Genomic DNA, 13,236 nt, shown 5'->3' on the forward strand with positions numbered 1-13,236 from the left:
TTCCATGTGCTAGAATTATTTATGTTTGAATTATTATGGTGTTAAACTGTATTTAAACATAAATTATATAATAAAATAAAAGAGAAAAAGAAATAGGAGCTAAGATATGAGGGCTACTGCTAGAGTTGATGACATATTTAGTGTCCTAAAGAATTGGGGGCAGCCCCCATTTGACTTTTAGAGGCTCTATTGTAGGGGCTACTACTCGAGATGCTCTAAGAAATCTTATTGTTGGTGCATGTATAAATCCGTGAAGCATTAAATGTTTGTAGTAAGCATAATTGTTGGATCCAATACTTGTTGGCACTACGATCTGATGCACAAAAGGAGTCATGTATCACGACTCCACTACCACAGATTTTGTGCTAGCCCCCTATACAAAGCTGCTGTTCATAATTACAAAGTATTTATCAGCGTATAGCATGTGTACATTTAACCATTGGATAAATGAAATGAAGCTCTGGTGCATGCACACCTGGCGAGATACATCGAATGGACTCCAGCCAATCGACAAAACACAGTAATGTTCAATCCCGTAGGAAAACTAGAGCAGGAGAATTCCATATGAAAATTCATTATTGTTTCATATCAAGACAGATATAGTGGAATTATATCTTTTATGAAAATCAAATACAGAACTTATCAGGAAAGGAATTGGAATCATAATAATTGGGTGAAAATAGAGTTAACGTTGTGTTAGAAAAGTAGATAGTTTGACACCTTTGTAACCAACAACAGAACCAGGGGCATCTGCCATTGAATTCTCCATCCCGAAGAATGGTAACCCCCTTGAACAGTGTATATTGCCCCCGTCTTTTCGTCCTTAATTTTAACGCTAGAGGAACCTAGAAACGAAGAAACAAGCCAATTGCACATAAATTAAATTAGTTTAGATACTATTTCCTCCAACCCATAATATAACATGTGCGTGCAATTTAAGATTCAATTTTTAAAACATTTAACTAACAATCAATATAACATGAATTAAATTTTATTTGTTGAAAATAATATCATTCAATTGACATTTGAATTTAGGTTATATTTTTATTGGTATAAACCTTATACAATATGAGAAATTATAAGCTACTCCCTCCATTCCAAAATATAAGGCACAATCACCCTTAATTTAAAGACCAAGAAATAATTATTATCATCTTGTAGTTTGGATCATCCTAATAAATACTAATGCATGCATCCAATAGGATTAGATAACATGAGAGTGGATGATTTAAAAAAGTAATAATTTAATGGAGAAGATGTCATAATTAATTGCATGCTTGCATGTATACCTTATATTATAGAATATCTAAGAAAAGTGGTTGTGCCTTATATTATAGAATGGAGGGAGTAAAAATTAATTATGGAGACCGTGCCGAGTTTGATCATGTCTTATATTATATAAGCTAAAATATAGATAAGTGACACACTAGTAAATATTAGGAAAGAAATACGAGCCTATGTAAATGACGGTAAATGTATTATCCCCCTCCCGCTCAACTTTCCAGCCGTGCATGCCTTCACTCTTTTGTATGGCCACTAATCCTTATCTCCTAGGATTGGAGTGCGAACAGCGGAGAGTAGTTGACGGACAGCGGCGGCAGCGGTTCCAGTGACTACAGCTTTGGTGGTGGCATTGGTGATTGCGATGGCAGCAGCTAGTTACATGTGCTAATGCTGATGAGATAATCACATTTTGTGAAAGGGCATGTCATGTTTTGTGTGAAGAACAAGTGATTTAATTATGAGCAAATCACGGCAGATTAAATCAATTTCTTAGGAGATAAGGAACAATCTATAGGAAAACTATAAAATCTTAAGTTTCCCAAAACCTAGGAAATTAAAACAAAATATAAGATGTGAATGGTTGCGTTTGAGGGTCTCTAGTTGGGCTTGGCAGCTAGAGATAAAATCAAATCGAAGAAAAATGGGCACTGATTTTACCTTGCATTAGAATTGGACTAGTTAGGAACTTCCGATGTTCAAATTGGAATTTCACATTGAGCTCTTGATGATCCCAAAAGTCAGAAGTTTCGACAAGTTCCATTCAGAACTTCCGGTTTTTCTTCATATTATTAATTAAATGTTGTATTTCTGCACTATTTTCTTCTTCCAACCCAACAAGAAATTAGAACTAGGTGGAAGTGCACCTGCAATTTTTTTTATCAGAGACAAATTCTGATTTTGCCCTGCTATTTCTTCAAATTACTAACCAGGCCAACTGCTATACCTGTGTCATCACCACTGAGCTCCAGTTCGCACCAATATGCCCAAGAGATTTCTCATCTGAATATGATTATTGGAGCGCTGTTGGTCGTGCCTAAAAATTGGGAGAGGGTTTTGGTACTTGTTAGAGAGCTTTGTCTTTGACTTATGTTATAGAGTAAATCTCACTTAACCATGAATATTATTATGATCTAAGTTGTACAAAATCACACGATTTTTGTCATGTAACACGTAACTTTAGATACTCTGGCCATAAAGTTTCAGAAAACCATGGTATTGATCATTTTGACTTTGATCAACCACACTTTTGAGTTCTACAATCACATCTTAATTAACTTTATGAGTGTTTTATCCATTATAAATTTTATATGCATGTATGTAAAGCTTTTTTAAATATGAATATAGGAGTATATAAAAATGGTTAACGGTGCGGTTTTCTAAAATTTTAGAACTATAATTTTTGAAGTTATATGTCATGTATTAAGATTCTTATGGTTTTGTGTAACTTGGACCATATATAATAGATGGGGTTTTACGAAATTTAACTTTAGGAACATGTTTATAGGACTCTTGGAGATGCTCTTATTAGGAATCTTAGTAGCTTTTCTAATAGGTAGGAATCTTAGTAGCTTTTCTAACAGGACTTAAAGAGTAAATATCGGAACAACGGAGGCAGTGTTGCTAAGTAAAAGTGTCAAGCTAATAATGTCTTCCCTTGCCTTTGGTCGTGAATTGTGCTCAATTCACTCCCCTATCAGTCCGCGGTTTCGTTTTGCATGACGAACCGTATCCGTTTTAGTTCGTGGGACCGTTTCTGTTCTTTTCCTAAAATGGCACCGCATTGAATTTCCTTTTCAGGAAAGTCCTAGTCTCCCCTTGTTTCCTTTTCCCCTCCCCCTCCCCCCCTCAGCCGTGCACCTCCCCCTCCTCCCGTGCACGCGCTACCCTCCCCATTTGCCGAGTCCGATTCCCTCCCCTCCTCCCAATCCTACTCCCCCTAGGACTCCACCTCTTCTAATCTAGTCCTCCCCTATATAAGTGATCCCTCCCTTGTTTTTTTTTCCTTTTCCAACTCAATAGCCTAGCCAGAGGTGGGTGTGCTGGTTAGGGGTAGTTATATGGAGGGTTTTGTGATGTGAACATCACTCCTTCGGATACACAGAACAATCCTCCAAAACCATCTCTTTCCGGGTGCCTGCCCCACCAGTGAGCAAGCGACTAGCTGCGTCCGGAGTTTCTACAGCGCCAAAACCACCTCCCCCACGACCAGCAGAGTCAGGTAAAAGTTCTTTGCAGGTACTTGCCAAGACTGCCTCATCCATCGCCTCGATGGGACGCATTCAGTGCCACCGTTGCTAGGGGTTTGAGCATGTGCAGAAAGATTGCCCTAGTCAACGGGCATAGGTTGCTATAGAAGATGGCTACGTCACCACCTCCGACCTTGAAGATGATGGGGAAGAGGAGGAAGAAGAAGTTGAGGATGAGGGTAGTGATGTCTTTGGTCATGATGACACAACGGCCTACACGACCATCATTGTATAGCAGGTGCTCAGCACGCAGGTACAGCAACCTGAGAGGTTGCAACGCCATAATTTGTTTCAGATTTTCTTCGTCATCAACAAACGTCGTGCACGTGTGATCATTGATGGAGATAGCTGCAACAATTTGGTGAGTGATGATTTGGTCGAGAAGCTTGGTTTGACCACACGCACACATCCACATCCTTACCATATTTAGTAGTTAAACGATTCCGGAAGAGCAAAGGTAACACAGGTTTGTAGGGTTTCGTTTTCCATTGAGACATATGCAGATTCTATTGATTGTGATGTGGTTCCTATGCAAGCTTGTTGACTTTTGTTGGGTCATCCTTGGGAACATGATAATGATGCTACACACCATGGTAGGAGTAATAAATACACTTTTGTGCATAATGGAAAGAAAATTACTTTGCTACCTTTGACCCCTGCTGAAATTGCAAAGAGGGATGTACTTGGAACAAATTTATGATCAATGGTGGATTTGTATATAGAGCTAACCGTCTATGCATTCCAGTTGGTTCCGTTCGCCTTTTCTTGGTATAGGAAGCGCATGGAGGAGGGTTGACGGGACATTTTGGAGCTAAGAAGACGGAAGATGTTTTGGCCTTGTATTTCTTTTGGCCAAAGATGAGGAGAGATGTTGAGAGGTTCGTGGCACGTTGCACCACTTGTCAGAAAGCTAAGTCTCGATTTAATCCACATGGTTTGTATATACCTCTTCCTATACATTCTATTCCTTGGGCAGATATTTCTATGAACTTTGTTTTGGGATTGCCTAGGACTAAGAGGGGTAGGGATAGCATTTTTGTTGTGGTGGATCGTTTTTCTAAGATGGCACATTTCATACCATGTCATAAAAGTGATGATGCTATTCATATTGCTGATCTGTTTTTTCATGAGATTGTTCGCTTGCATTGTATGACTTCTATTATTGTTTCAGATCGCGATGCAAAATTCTTAAGTCATTTTTGGCACACACACACTATGGAACAAGTTGGGTACAAAGCTATTGTTTTCTACAATAAGTCACCTACAAACAGATGGACAAACGTAGGTAGTCAACCATACTTTGGGTACCCTGTTAAGGGCTATTTTGAAGAAACATTTGAAGATGTGAGAAGAATGTTTGCCTCATGTGGAGTTTTCATACAATCGGGCAAGACATTCTACTACCAAGGTAAGTCCTTTTCAGGTAGTATATGGTTTCAACCCTCGTGCTCCTATTGATATCTTGCCTTTACCTACTAGTGAGAAGGTTCACAATGATGCTAAGGCACGTGTTGCATTTATTTTGAAAATGCATGAGACAACTAAGCACAATATTGAAAAGATGACTGAAAAGTATAGAATTGATAATAGTAAAGGTAGGCAAGAAATGAAGCTTGAACCAGGTGATTTAGTTTGGTTGCACTTGAGAAAGGATAGATTTCCAGAATTGAGAAAGTCTAAGTTGATGCCTCGCGTGGATGGTCCTTTCAAAATTGTTGAGAAGATTAATGATAATGCATATAAACGTGAGTTGCCTCCCGAGTTTAGGGTTAGTCCCACGTTTAACATTTCAGATTTGAAGCCATACTTGGGGAGAAGAACATGAGCTTGAGTGGAGGATGACTCCAATTCAGGAGGGGGAAGATGATGCGGACATCACTCCTTCAACAATCCTTCAATGGTCATTCAAGGACCGATAACAAGAGCTCGCGCGCGACGATTGAATTTAGAGATGAGCTCGTACCTATGTTCTTCTTGGTACAAATTTGAGAATAGATTGCTATCTAATCATTATATTGTGATTAGGAACAATGGAGGGGACAAGGAGACACTTAGAGAAGGACTTAGAATCATCGAGGATCATCAAGGTGGAGGCCCAAACCAAGTCAACCTCTAGTGCAACTCGGAGTCCAGGACCAGTCTGCACTAAAACGGGCGACCAGGTCGCATACGCGCTTGGATTGGGGCGTTCTTTACATGTATGGAAAAGGTAAGAAGATAACCTTTCCAATGGATTTGGTCCCATGTCCAAATTCTTTCCGAGTCAATAGGAATCGATCGAACAAGTTGGCATCCAGAATCTGTTCCGATGCTGCATCACCGTATTTGGGCCTTTGGGCAATGTATCGTGTTGGAGCCCATTAGGGTTGCGCCAAGGGTTTGTTGCACGACCCAAACTCTATATATCAGTACCGGCCGTCATCTTTATGGTTTGGGTTTTGCTTAGATTATTCTGTCGAGAACAGTTTCGCCACTAGATCGGTTTGTAAGACCCCAACTTGTGAGCTTAATCATTCATTTGCAATTTTGGTTGTATTCTATCTTGTTTCTTATTTGTGTTCTTCGATTGGCAACCAGGGATTAGCATTCTCGGCTGTGACGGTCGTTAGCGATCAGTTTCGACCGTCAATATTACCAAAATAGAGGAGAACTAGTTATGCTTGCAATGCATATTTGTGTTAGAATAATAATATTCCACTAGTGTTTGGATCACTTACCTTTTGCAGAGAATAATCATAAAGTGGAGGAGAATCGACATCAAATTAGACGACAAATCAATCGGATGATGTCGAGAATCAGACTTATGTATGAATTGGCCAAGAACTCAGAATTGACACGATGAATTGGGCCAAAATTCACAAGTCTAAAGTGAGCAACAGAAGAGGAGGCCGCCAGCCGAAATTGGGCTGGATTTTGCCGTCCCCTAGTTCGGCCAAACCAGCCATGCAGCCGCTGGATGCAAGGTCTTTGATTGACGGCTGGGATTGATCCCCAATGACGGTTGGAGGGTATTACTGACCTTTCCAACCGTCATAGCCGTCATTACCTGTCTATTTAAGGAGCTCACTCTCTACATTTCAACACACTCTCTCATATTCTCTCAAGTTTAGTTTAGTGTTCTTAAGCTAGTGAAGTAGGAATAAAATAAAAATCGGAGTCCGGAAGAGTTCGGGTATGGCTCTAGTAGCTCTCCTTTCGTCTTTTGTAAGCTTTGTACTTTATATAGAATACTCTTCTTTATACATTTCTGGTATTGGAATACTTTCCGAGTATATGAATGCCAACTTTACATTATGTTCATCTTATATTGATTATACTGCATAGTTAACGGGTATAACGTTTGCCTATGCAATTACTCTATGTCATGACGATGATATTAGAGTAGTATGTGGTAGTTTTGGCGTGGTGTCTAGATTATGGGATATCACTATTTGGGGTTATATGCTGCGGATGAGAGGTGGGCCGCTGATGGTGACAGCTCAGTACGGGTATTCCTCCACGCGTGTATATAGTCCTATGTTAATTTCCTAGGGAGGGTACTCCTCCGTATTTACCCCGGTTATATGGTCATGACAGGCTGTCGTAAGGAAAATCGACAGTCAGGGGTGGCGTTTTGAAGTACCAGGAGGGCATCAGAAAGAGGGTATTAGCTAGTTAATCGTATAACTAGAATGTATGCATACTATGTATACTGGAAGTATAGGAATAGATTCTTTTCTATTTTCTTTCCACTTAGCTTAGATATTTTAGTATGAGAATGAGTAGCTCCATGCTTATGTGTCACTCTACCCTTTGATTTATCTTAACCCCTATTTAGACTATGATTATTACAAGTAACATATAAATTATTAGTATGGTTCTCTCTACTATGATCTTCCCATGGAATTAAACAAATACAATACCCTTGGAATACTCTCGGGTGAAAAGCTACAATGGTATATCCGTGCACTTGCGGATGAACCCTGTAACCATAATATATCAGGAGTATTTCTGCGCCATTGCTGGGAATTATATTTCTAGTAATATCGTTAAGAAATACCAACATCGGCGAGGTCATCCGCATTTCGACACGGGTGATAACTAGAGGAGACGTGGTGCTGCGATTGCGGGGCTCAAGAGCGTGTTCGTTCAAGAAGCTAGATCGATTTGTGTTGGTTCTCTCCCGAAATCGTTGTTTATCAAAACATTTCGGAAGATCGGCAACCCTAGTCCACATCATTTTGTCATGATTTCCCCCTTTGTAGTATTGTGGCGGTACTTCAGGGCATGGTTTCATGTGCGGAATCGTGTCTTGTGGGTAAAGTTGTAGACCTCTGATCAGAGTAAAACTATTCAAATTGCCGTGCCCGTGGTTATTGTGCGGTCAACCAGCTCACAATAGATAGCGATGATTCGGGTTGTCGAATATCTGGGCGCGACAAGTTGATATCAGAGCTGATCTTGACCGTAGGACAAACCAAACGGAAAACACATAGAGCCCTCTGAAATTCTCTTCTTCCCCTGGAAATCTCTTATTCCCACATTTTGAAGTGGTCCAGTGAGTCTAAATATATGAGTCTGTTTTCTTTTGAGTTTCTGAGTTTCGTCAAAAAATATATATTTTTTCTTTGTGCCTTTTTGATTTTCAAAGAAAATGTGTTTTCGGCTATTTTTTAAAAAAAACATTTCGGCAAAAAAAATGTTTCGGTTAAAAAAAGGGGGATTTTTCAGCGGAAAAAAAAGAGAGGTTTTGGTATTTTTTTAAAAAAAGAGTTTTGGTATTTAAAAAAATTTGGCTGAAAATAGTATTTTAAAAAATATATTTATATATTGCTTTAGTCTTTTGATTTCAGTTTAGTGCTTTTTCTTCCTTTTTGCTTCTAGTTTTAATGCCAGCATCTCATTTCTGATTGGAGTCAGCTTTGTTCCTTCTATCTTCTCTTTAGATGGCTGATTTCCCCCCTATTCACCGTGCTGAGCTCGCAAATATGACATTGGTTGCCGGCTACATTGAAGCTTCAGAGTACACAGTTATTGAGCCCCTCAGTGGAGAGTTGCTGCATAGAGTTCGCTTGGAAGTTCATGGTAGTTTGGGCACCCCTCTGGTTAATATGGTGGTTGAGACTTCTAGAGGAACAATAGAGCATGCTTGCCAGGAAGCCGTATATTTGGTGATGACCAGGATTTGAGAGAAGTTTGTTTTCATCTTCGATGGAATTGCTTACCGTTATCATCCAAGCTGTTCAGCAGGAGGCATTGCTAGTAGTTTCAGTTCAGCTTCAAGTGAGAATGATACTACTTTTGGTCGCATGAGGACTGTGATGAGAGCGCTTGACAAGATGCACCAGGATCTTCACCGAGCCTCAGAGACGTTGAACGACAAGAAGCTTATTCAAATAGCTCGTTTGCAAGATGAGGTTGATCGTCTCAAGGTCGAGAGCGCAATGCTCCAAGGTCGTCCAGCACCAAGAAGAGCCAAAATCCGGACAATGTCGAGGAAGAGGTCTACAGCTCCCATTCGCATGCAGTTGGCGTCCCGCCCCAGTCGATGTCCTAGCCGTCGATCCCGTTCCCGTCCCAGTTCGCGCGTCTTCGCAGTTGCCGATGCTCTCCGCCGCCAAAGCCGCAACAGTTAGTGATGCAGTGAAGTGGATCGTGTCAATCTCTAGTAGCAGCAGTTCGAGTGGTGATGAAGAAGACGATGTCGTCTCTGCCGATCATAGGAGCTGTTCCAAGCATTAGGCTTGCTACCCTAGTTTACCGTTTTGTTTACTCATTGCTTGGTAGATTTTTGTGTTTAGGTGTGTTTGCTTGTGGGGTTTAGTTGACAGTCGATACCATGTGCCTATGGTATGACGTTCTACTTAAGGATTTTTTAGTGTGTTTTAAACCAGAGCAGAACAATTACAGTTGAACAATAAATAAAAAAGTAATGAGGTTCCCTAGTAACTGTTTTTCTCCTTCCCTATTTCTCTTCTCGTCTTCTGCTTCAGATGGTGAACACAAGGACTACCCGTTCTGGAAACAATGTCAATGAGGAACAGCTGTTAGGAAATGGTTCAGGAGATATATCAGAGAATCCTCCGCTTGCCTAGACAATAGCAAGACAGACTCAGATAATGACAACCATGATAAATCAGATGCAACAACAGTATCATCAGATGATGCAACATATGATGCAGCAACAGTAGCAGAACCAGCAGCACAATGGTCCCCCTCAGTCCAAGTTGCCAAAGTTTTGATGTGTCCGTCCGCTGACTTTCTCGAGCACAAGTAACCCAATGGAGGCTTACGATTGGTTGTACGCCATTGAGAAGAAACTTAATCTACTTAAGTGCACTGATCAGGAGAAGGTTGCGTTTGCCACACATCAGTTGCAAGGTCTAGCTTTAGCTTGGTGGGATAATTAAATGATTACCTATTCAGCCGGAATAGAAGTTACTTGGATGAGTTTTGTCGTGTTTTCAGGAAAGCCCAGGTTCCCGATGGAATTGTTGCATAGAAGAAGCGAGAGTTTAGGTCTCTACATCAAGGAAACATGACTGTTACTGAGTATCTGCATGAGTTTAATCGTCTAGCACGTTATGCCCCTGAGGATGTGCGAACCGATGCTGAGAGATGGGAAAAGTTCTTGGCAGGTTTGTATGATGAGTTGACTAACGAGTTGATTTCTAGAGATTATGCTGATTTTCAGAGAATTGTGGACAAAGCCATTCGTCAGGAAGACTAGCGTAACAAAATGGATCGCAAGAGGAAAGCTATACAGTTCAGGAGTCAGCAAGATGGACAATAGAAGCTCCGCTACGGTCCTTGACAGCACAATGGTCCAACTACTATGATTGTCAACACAATGGTCCAACTACTATGATTGTTCGACAGCACAGGCCGTATCAGCCAGGAAATTTCAGCCAAGGCAATAGTGGAAATCAGAACAACCGTAATCCCGTTCCGCGCCCGCCAATGAAACAGTCTCAAGCTTCGCAGCCCCAACAGCCGAAGGAGTTAGGAGGAAAGCCCCTCACATGTTTCAACTGCGGAGATCCCGGACATTTTGCAGGTAAGTGTCCTAAACGAAAGCGCAATGGACCCAAGATTGTTCAAGCTCGTGTTAATCACGTGTCTACGGAAGAAGCTCAAGCAGCGCTGGAAGTGGTTTTGGGTACGTTCCCTGCGAACTCAATTCCTGCTATAGTTTTTTTTTTTCTGGTGCTACGTATTCATTTATATCCAAGAGATTTGTTGGGGTACACGGGTTAAGAAAAGTGGAACTTAGTTCTCCCATGAAAGTTAATACACCGGGAAATAGCTCAACATTAGTTAGTTTTTGTCCCTCTACGATGATAGAAATCCAAGTGTCACCTTTTCTAGCCAATCTTATCCTTGTGGAGTGCAAAGACCTAGATGTCATACTGGGAATGGATTGGTTGACAAAACACAACGGAGTCATTGATTGTGCAAGCCGCACAGTTACGTTAGTTAATGGAAAAGGAGAAGTGGTAGTGATGCAGTCTCCATTAACTCAGAAGAAAGGAGTAAGTTTGAATCAAGTGGAAAGTGAACACCAGGAATAAAGTGATCAAGTTTTGTAGAGTTCAGTGGAGCCATCATTCGGAAGATGAAGCAACTTGGGAGAGAGAAGATGAGTTGAAAGCCATCCATCCCCATCTCTTCGCCAGTTCTTCCGAATCTCGAGGATGATATTCTGTTTAAGGGGGTAGGTTTGTCACACCCTGAGTTTTACCTTCCCTTAGGTTCCAAATCACTAATAAATGGCTTCAAGAATTTGCTTTGGTTAATCAGGAGAAAAACCCAATTAACAATGCATTTAGTAATCGGAATTGTCAGGGAAATTTTTTTTTCAAATTCTCTTTGCTCTGAAAATCACTAACAGGACCTAAAGAGTAAATATTAGAACAATGGAGGCAGTGTTGCTAAGTAAAAGTGTCAAGCTAATAATTTCTTCCTTTGCTTTTGCTCGTGAATTGTGCCCAATTCACACCCCTCTCGGTCTGCGGTTTCGTTTTGCATGACGAACAATATCCGTTTCCGTTCTTTTCCTAAAATGGCACTGCATTGCTTTTCCTTTTCGGGAAAGTCCCAGTCTCCCCTTGTTTCCTTTTTCCTTCCCACTTTCCCCCTCAACCGTACGCCTCCCCCTCCTCCCGTGCGCGCGCCGCCCTCCCCCTTTGCCGACTCCGATTCCCTCCCCTCCTCTCAATCCTACTCCCCCTAGGACTCCACATTTCCTAATTTAGTCCTCCCCTATATAAGTGATCCCTCCCCTTTTTTTTCCCTTTTGCAACTCAATAGCCTAGCCGCCGCCGTCGCCCTCGCGTCACCGGTGATCCATTTTCCCTCTTAATTGAATTGTTTGAACCCAATGTCAATTATATCCCTGTCTAACATAACCCGTTGTGTCCTCTCTAGCACCGCCTCCATCATCAATCTCGTGCTTGCCGCCGGACCGCCGCCATCGTCGTCGTGCTCCCTCGCTGGTTTTGCTCTCCGGTAAGGTTTTCCCCCTGTTTTAGGGTTAGTTTTTCCCCTTGTTTTTGTTGGTTTGAATCGTGCCGCTAAACCCTAGCCGCCGCTGTGCCGCTCCGTCTAGCTGAGCTACCACCGTGCCGAGCCGCCATGCCGCGCCGCCACAGCCATGTTGCCCCACCTAGACGCCTTGCCGAGCCGCGTCGCTGCCGTGCCGAGCAGCGCCGCCGTCATGATGAGCCGCCGCCTTGTCGTGCCGAGCCGCTTGCCGCCGTTGTGTCATGATTGCGCTTTGCTAGAACCTAGCCGTTGTTTTGTCCCGTTCCTCAGTAGTTGAGTTGTCTAGCCGTAGGTGCAACCCTAGGTTCCTACCGGCTTATTGTTTGCCGTACCAAGGCTTTACCGTGAATCCTGTCTAGCCCGCCGGTTTAGCCGCAGCCGTTGTTGAGTCGTTCGCTCGTTCGTTCGAACAAGGTGCTCCCGTGGTTCGTTCATTCGTCCGTGTTGAGTTGTCCTTTAGTTTAGAGCCGTTCAGAGCCGTCAGTTTCGGTTGATCATTTCGATGATCCCCTGTCACGTAGAATCAACTCGTTGAGTCGGTATCTCGTGAGGCTCGCTAGCCAGTCAATCTATCCTTTGATCTTATTTTGTTTTGGACATTAATCTCTGTCAAATGATTAAGTTTTTTCTGTTATTAGTAATAACACAGAGCATCTTGTAAAATTGATAATTAAATAATCTGAGCTCCGTTTTAACACATTCAAATTGTAGTAAATTCGCTAAAATATCAAGAATTCAATAAAATTGGTTTCTTTTGCTGTTTCAGTAGCTTTTTAGCTTGTACTTACTGTGTGCCTTGTTTGTCGTTTAGACTCCAGCAGTTCCGACGCTCCAGTTTATTTTGAAGTGGTCACTGAGGTCCCGTCAGCTCAAGAGCAAGGCAAGTCATATGAATATCATTGATCATATTGAGCCTATTTACAAAACCCCTGCTTTTCTCTTAAATTTGCATTATTTTATTATGCCATGTGGGATGGAATTTACCAGTACTCAGCCTATGTTTACCCTGATTCATTGATAGCCTAGGATAATAATTTGACTAGATGATTGGTCTAGGGATGCTTAGCCATGCTTGGATCAACTAGCTCACAATAAGATTCACTGTAATACAGTCCTTAATTTTTATGCTGATATTGTGCCATTTTGGCATATGGTTAATTAATTATATATGCTTTATTGGTGG

At 41.6% G+C, this 13,236-nt stretch overlaps 1 protein-coding gene across 2 annotated transcripts in view; it reads right to left on the bottom strand.

The window, feature by feature from the left end:
- Positions 1 to 558: 558 nt before the first annotated feature.
- Positions 559 to 13,236, bottom strand: part of LOC4335504 (aspartic proteinase 36) — a 30,141-nt gene continuing 17,463 nt past the window's right edge. Inside the window, exons 10-12 of one of the 2 annotated variants that reach the window (XM_015779755.3) lie at positions 2,228 to 2,317; positions 1,942 to 2,147; positions 559 to 845 (exon numbers count right to left, since the gene is read on the bottom strand). In XM_015779755.3, coding sequence (XP_015635241.1) covers positions 2,280 to 2,317 — 38 coding nt within the window. In that variant the 3' untranslated portion in view covers positions 559 to 845; positions 1,942 to 2,147; positions 2,228 to 2,279. The remainder of the gene's footprint in view (positions 846 to 1,941; positions 2,148 to 2,227; positions 2,318 to 13,236) is intronic. The other variant, XM_015779754.3, reaches the window with a different exon arrangement.

This window comes from Oryza sativa, chromosome 4 (genome assembly GCF_034140825.1).
Source record: "Oryza sativa Japonica Group chromosome 4, ASM3414082v1".
Taxonomy (NCBI): domain Eukaryota; kingdom Viridiplantae; phylum Streptophyta; class Magnoliopsida; order Poales; family Poaceae; genus Oryza; species Oryza sativa.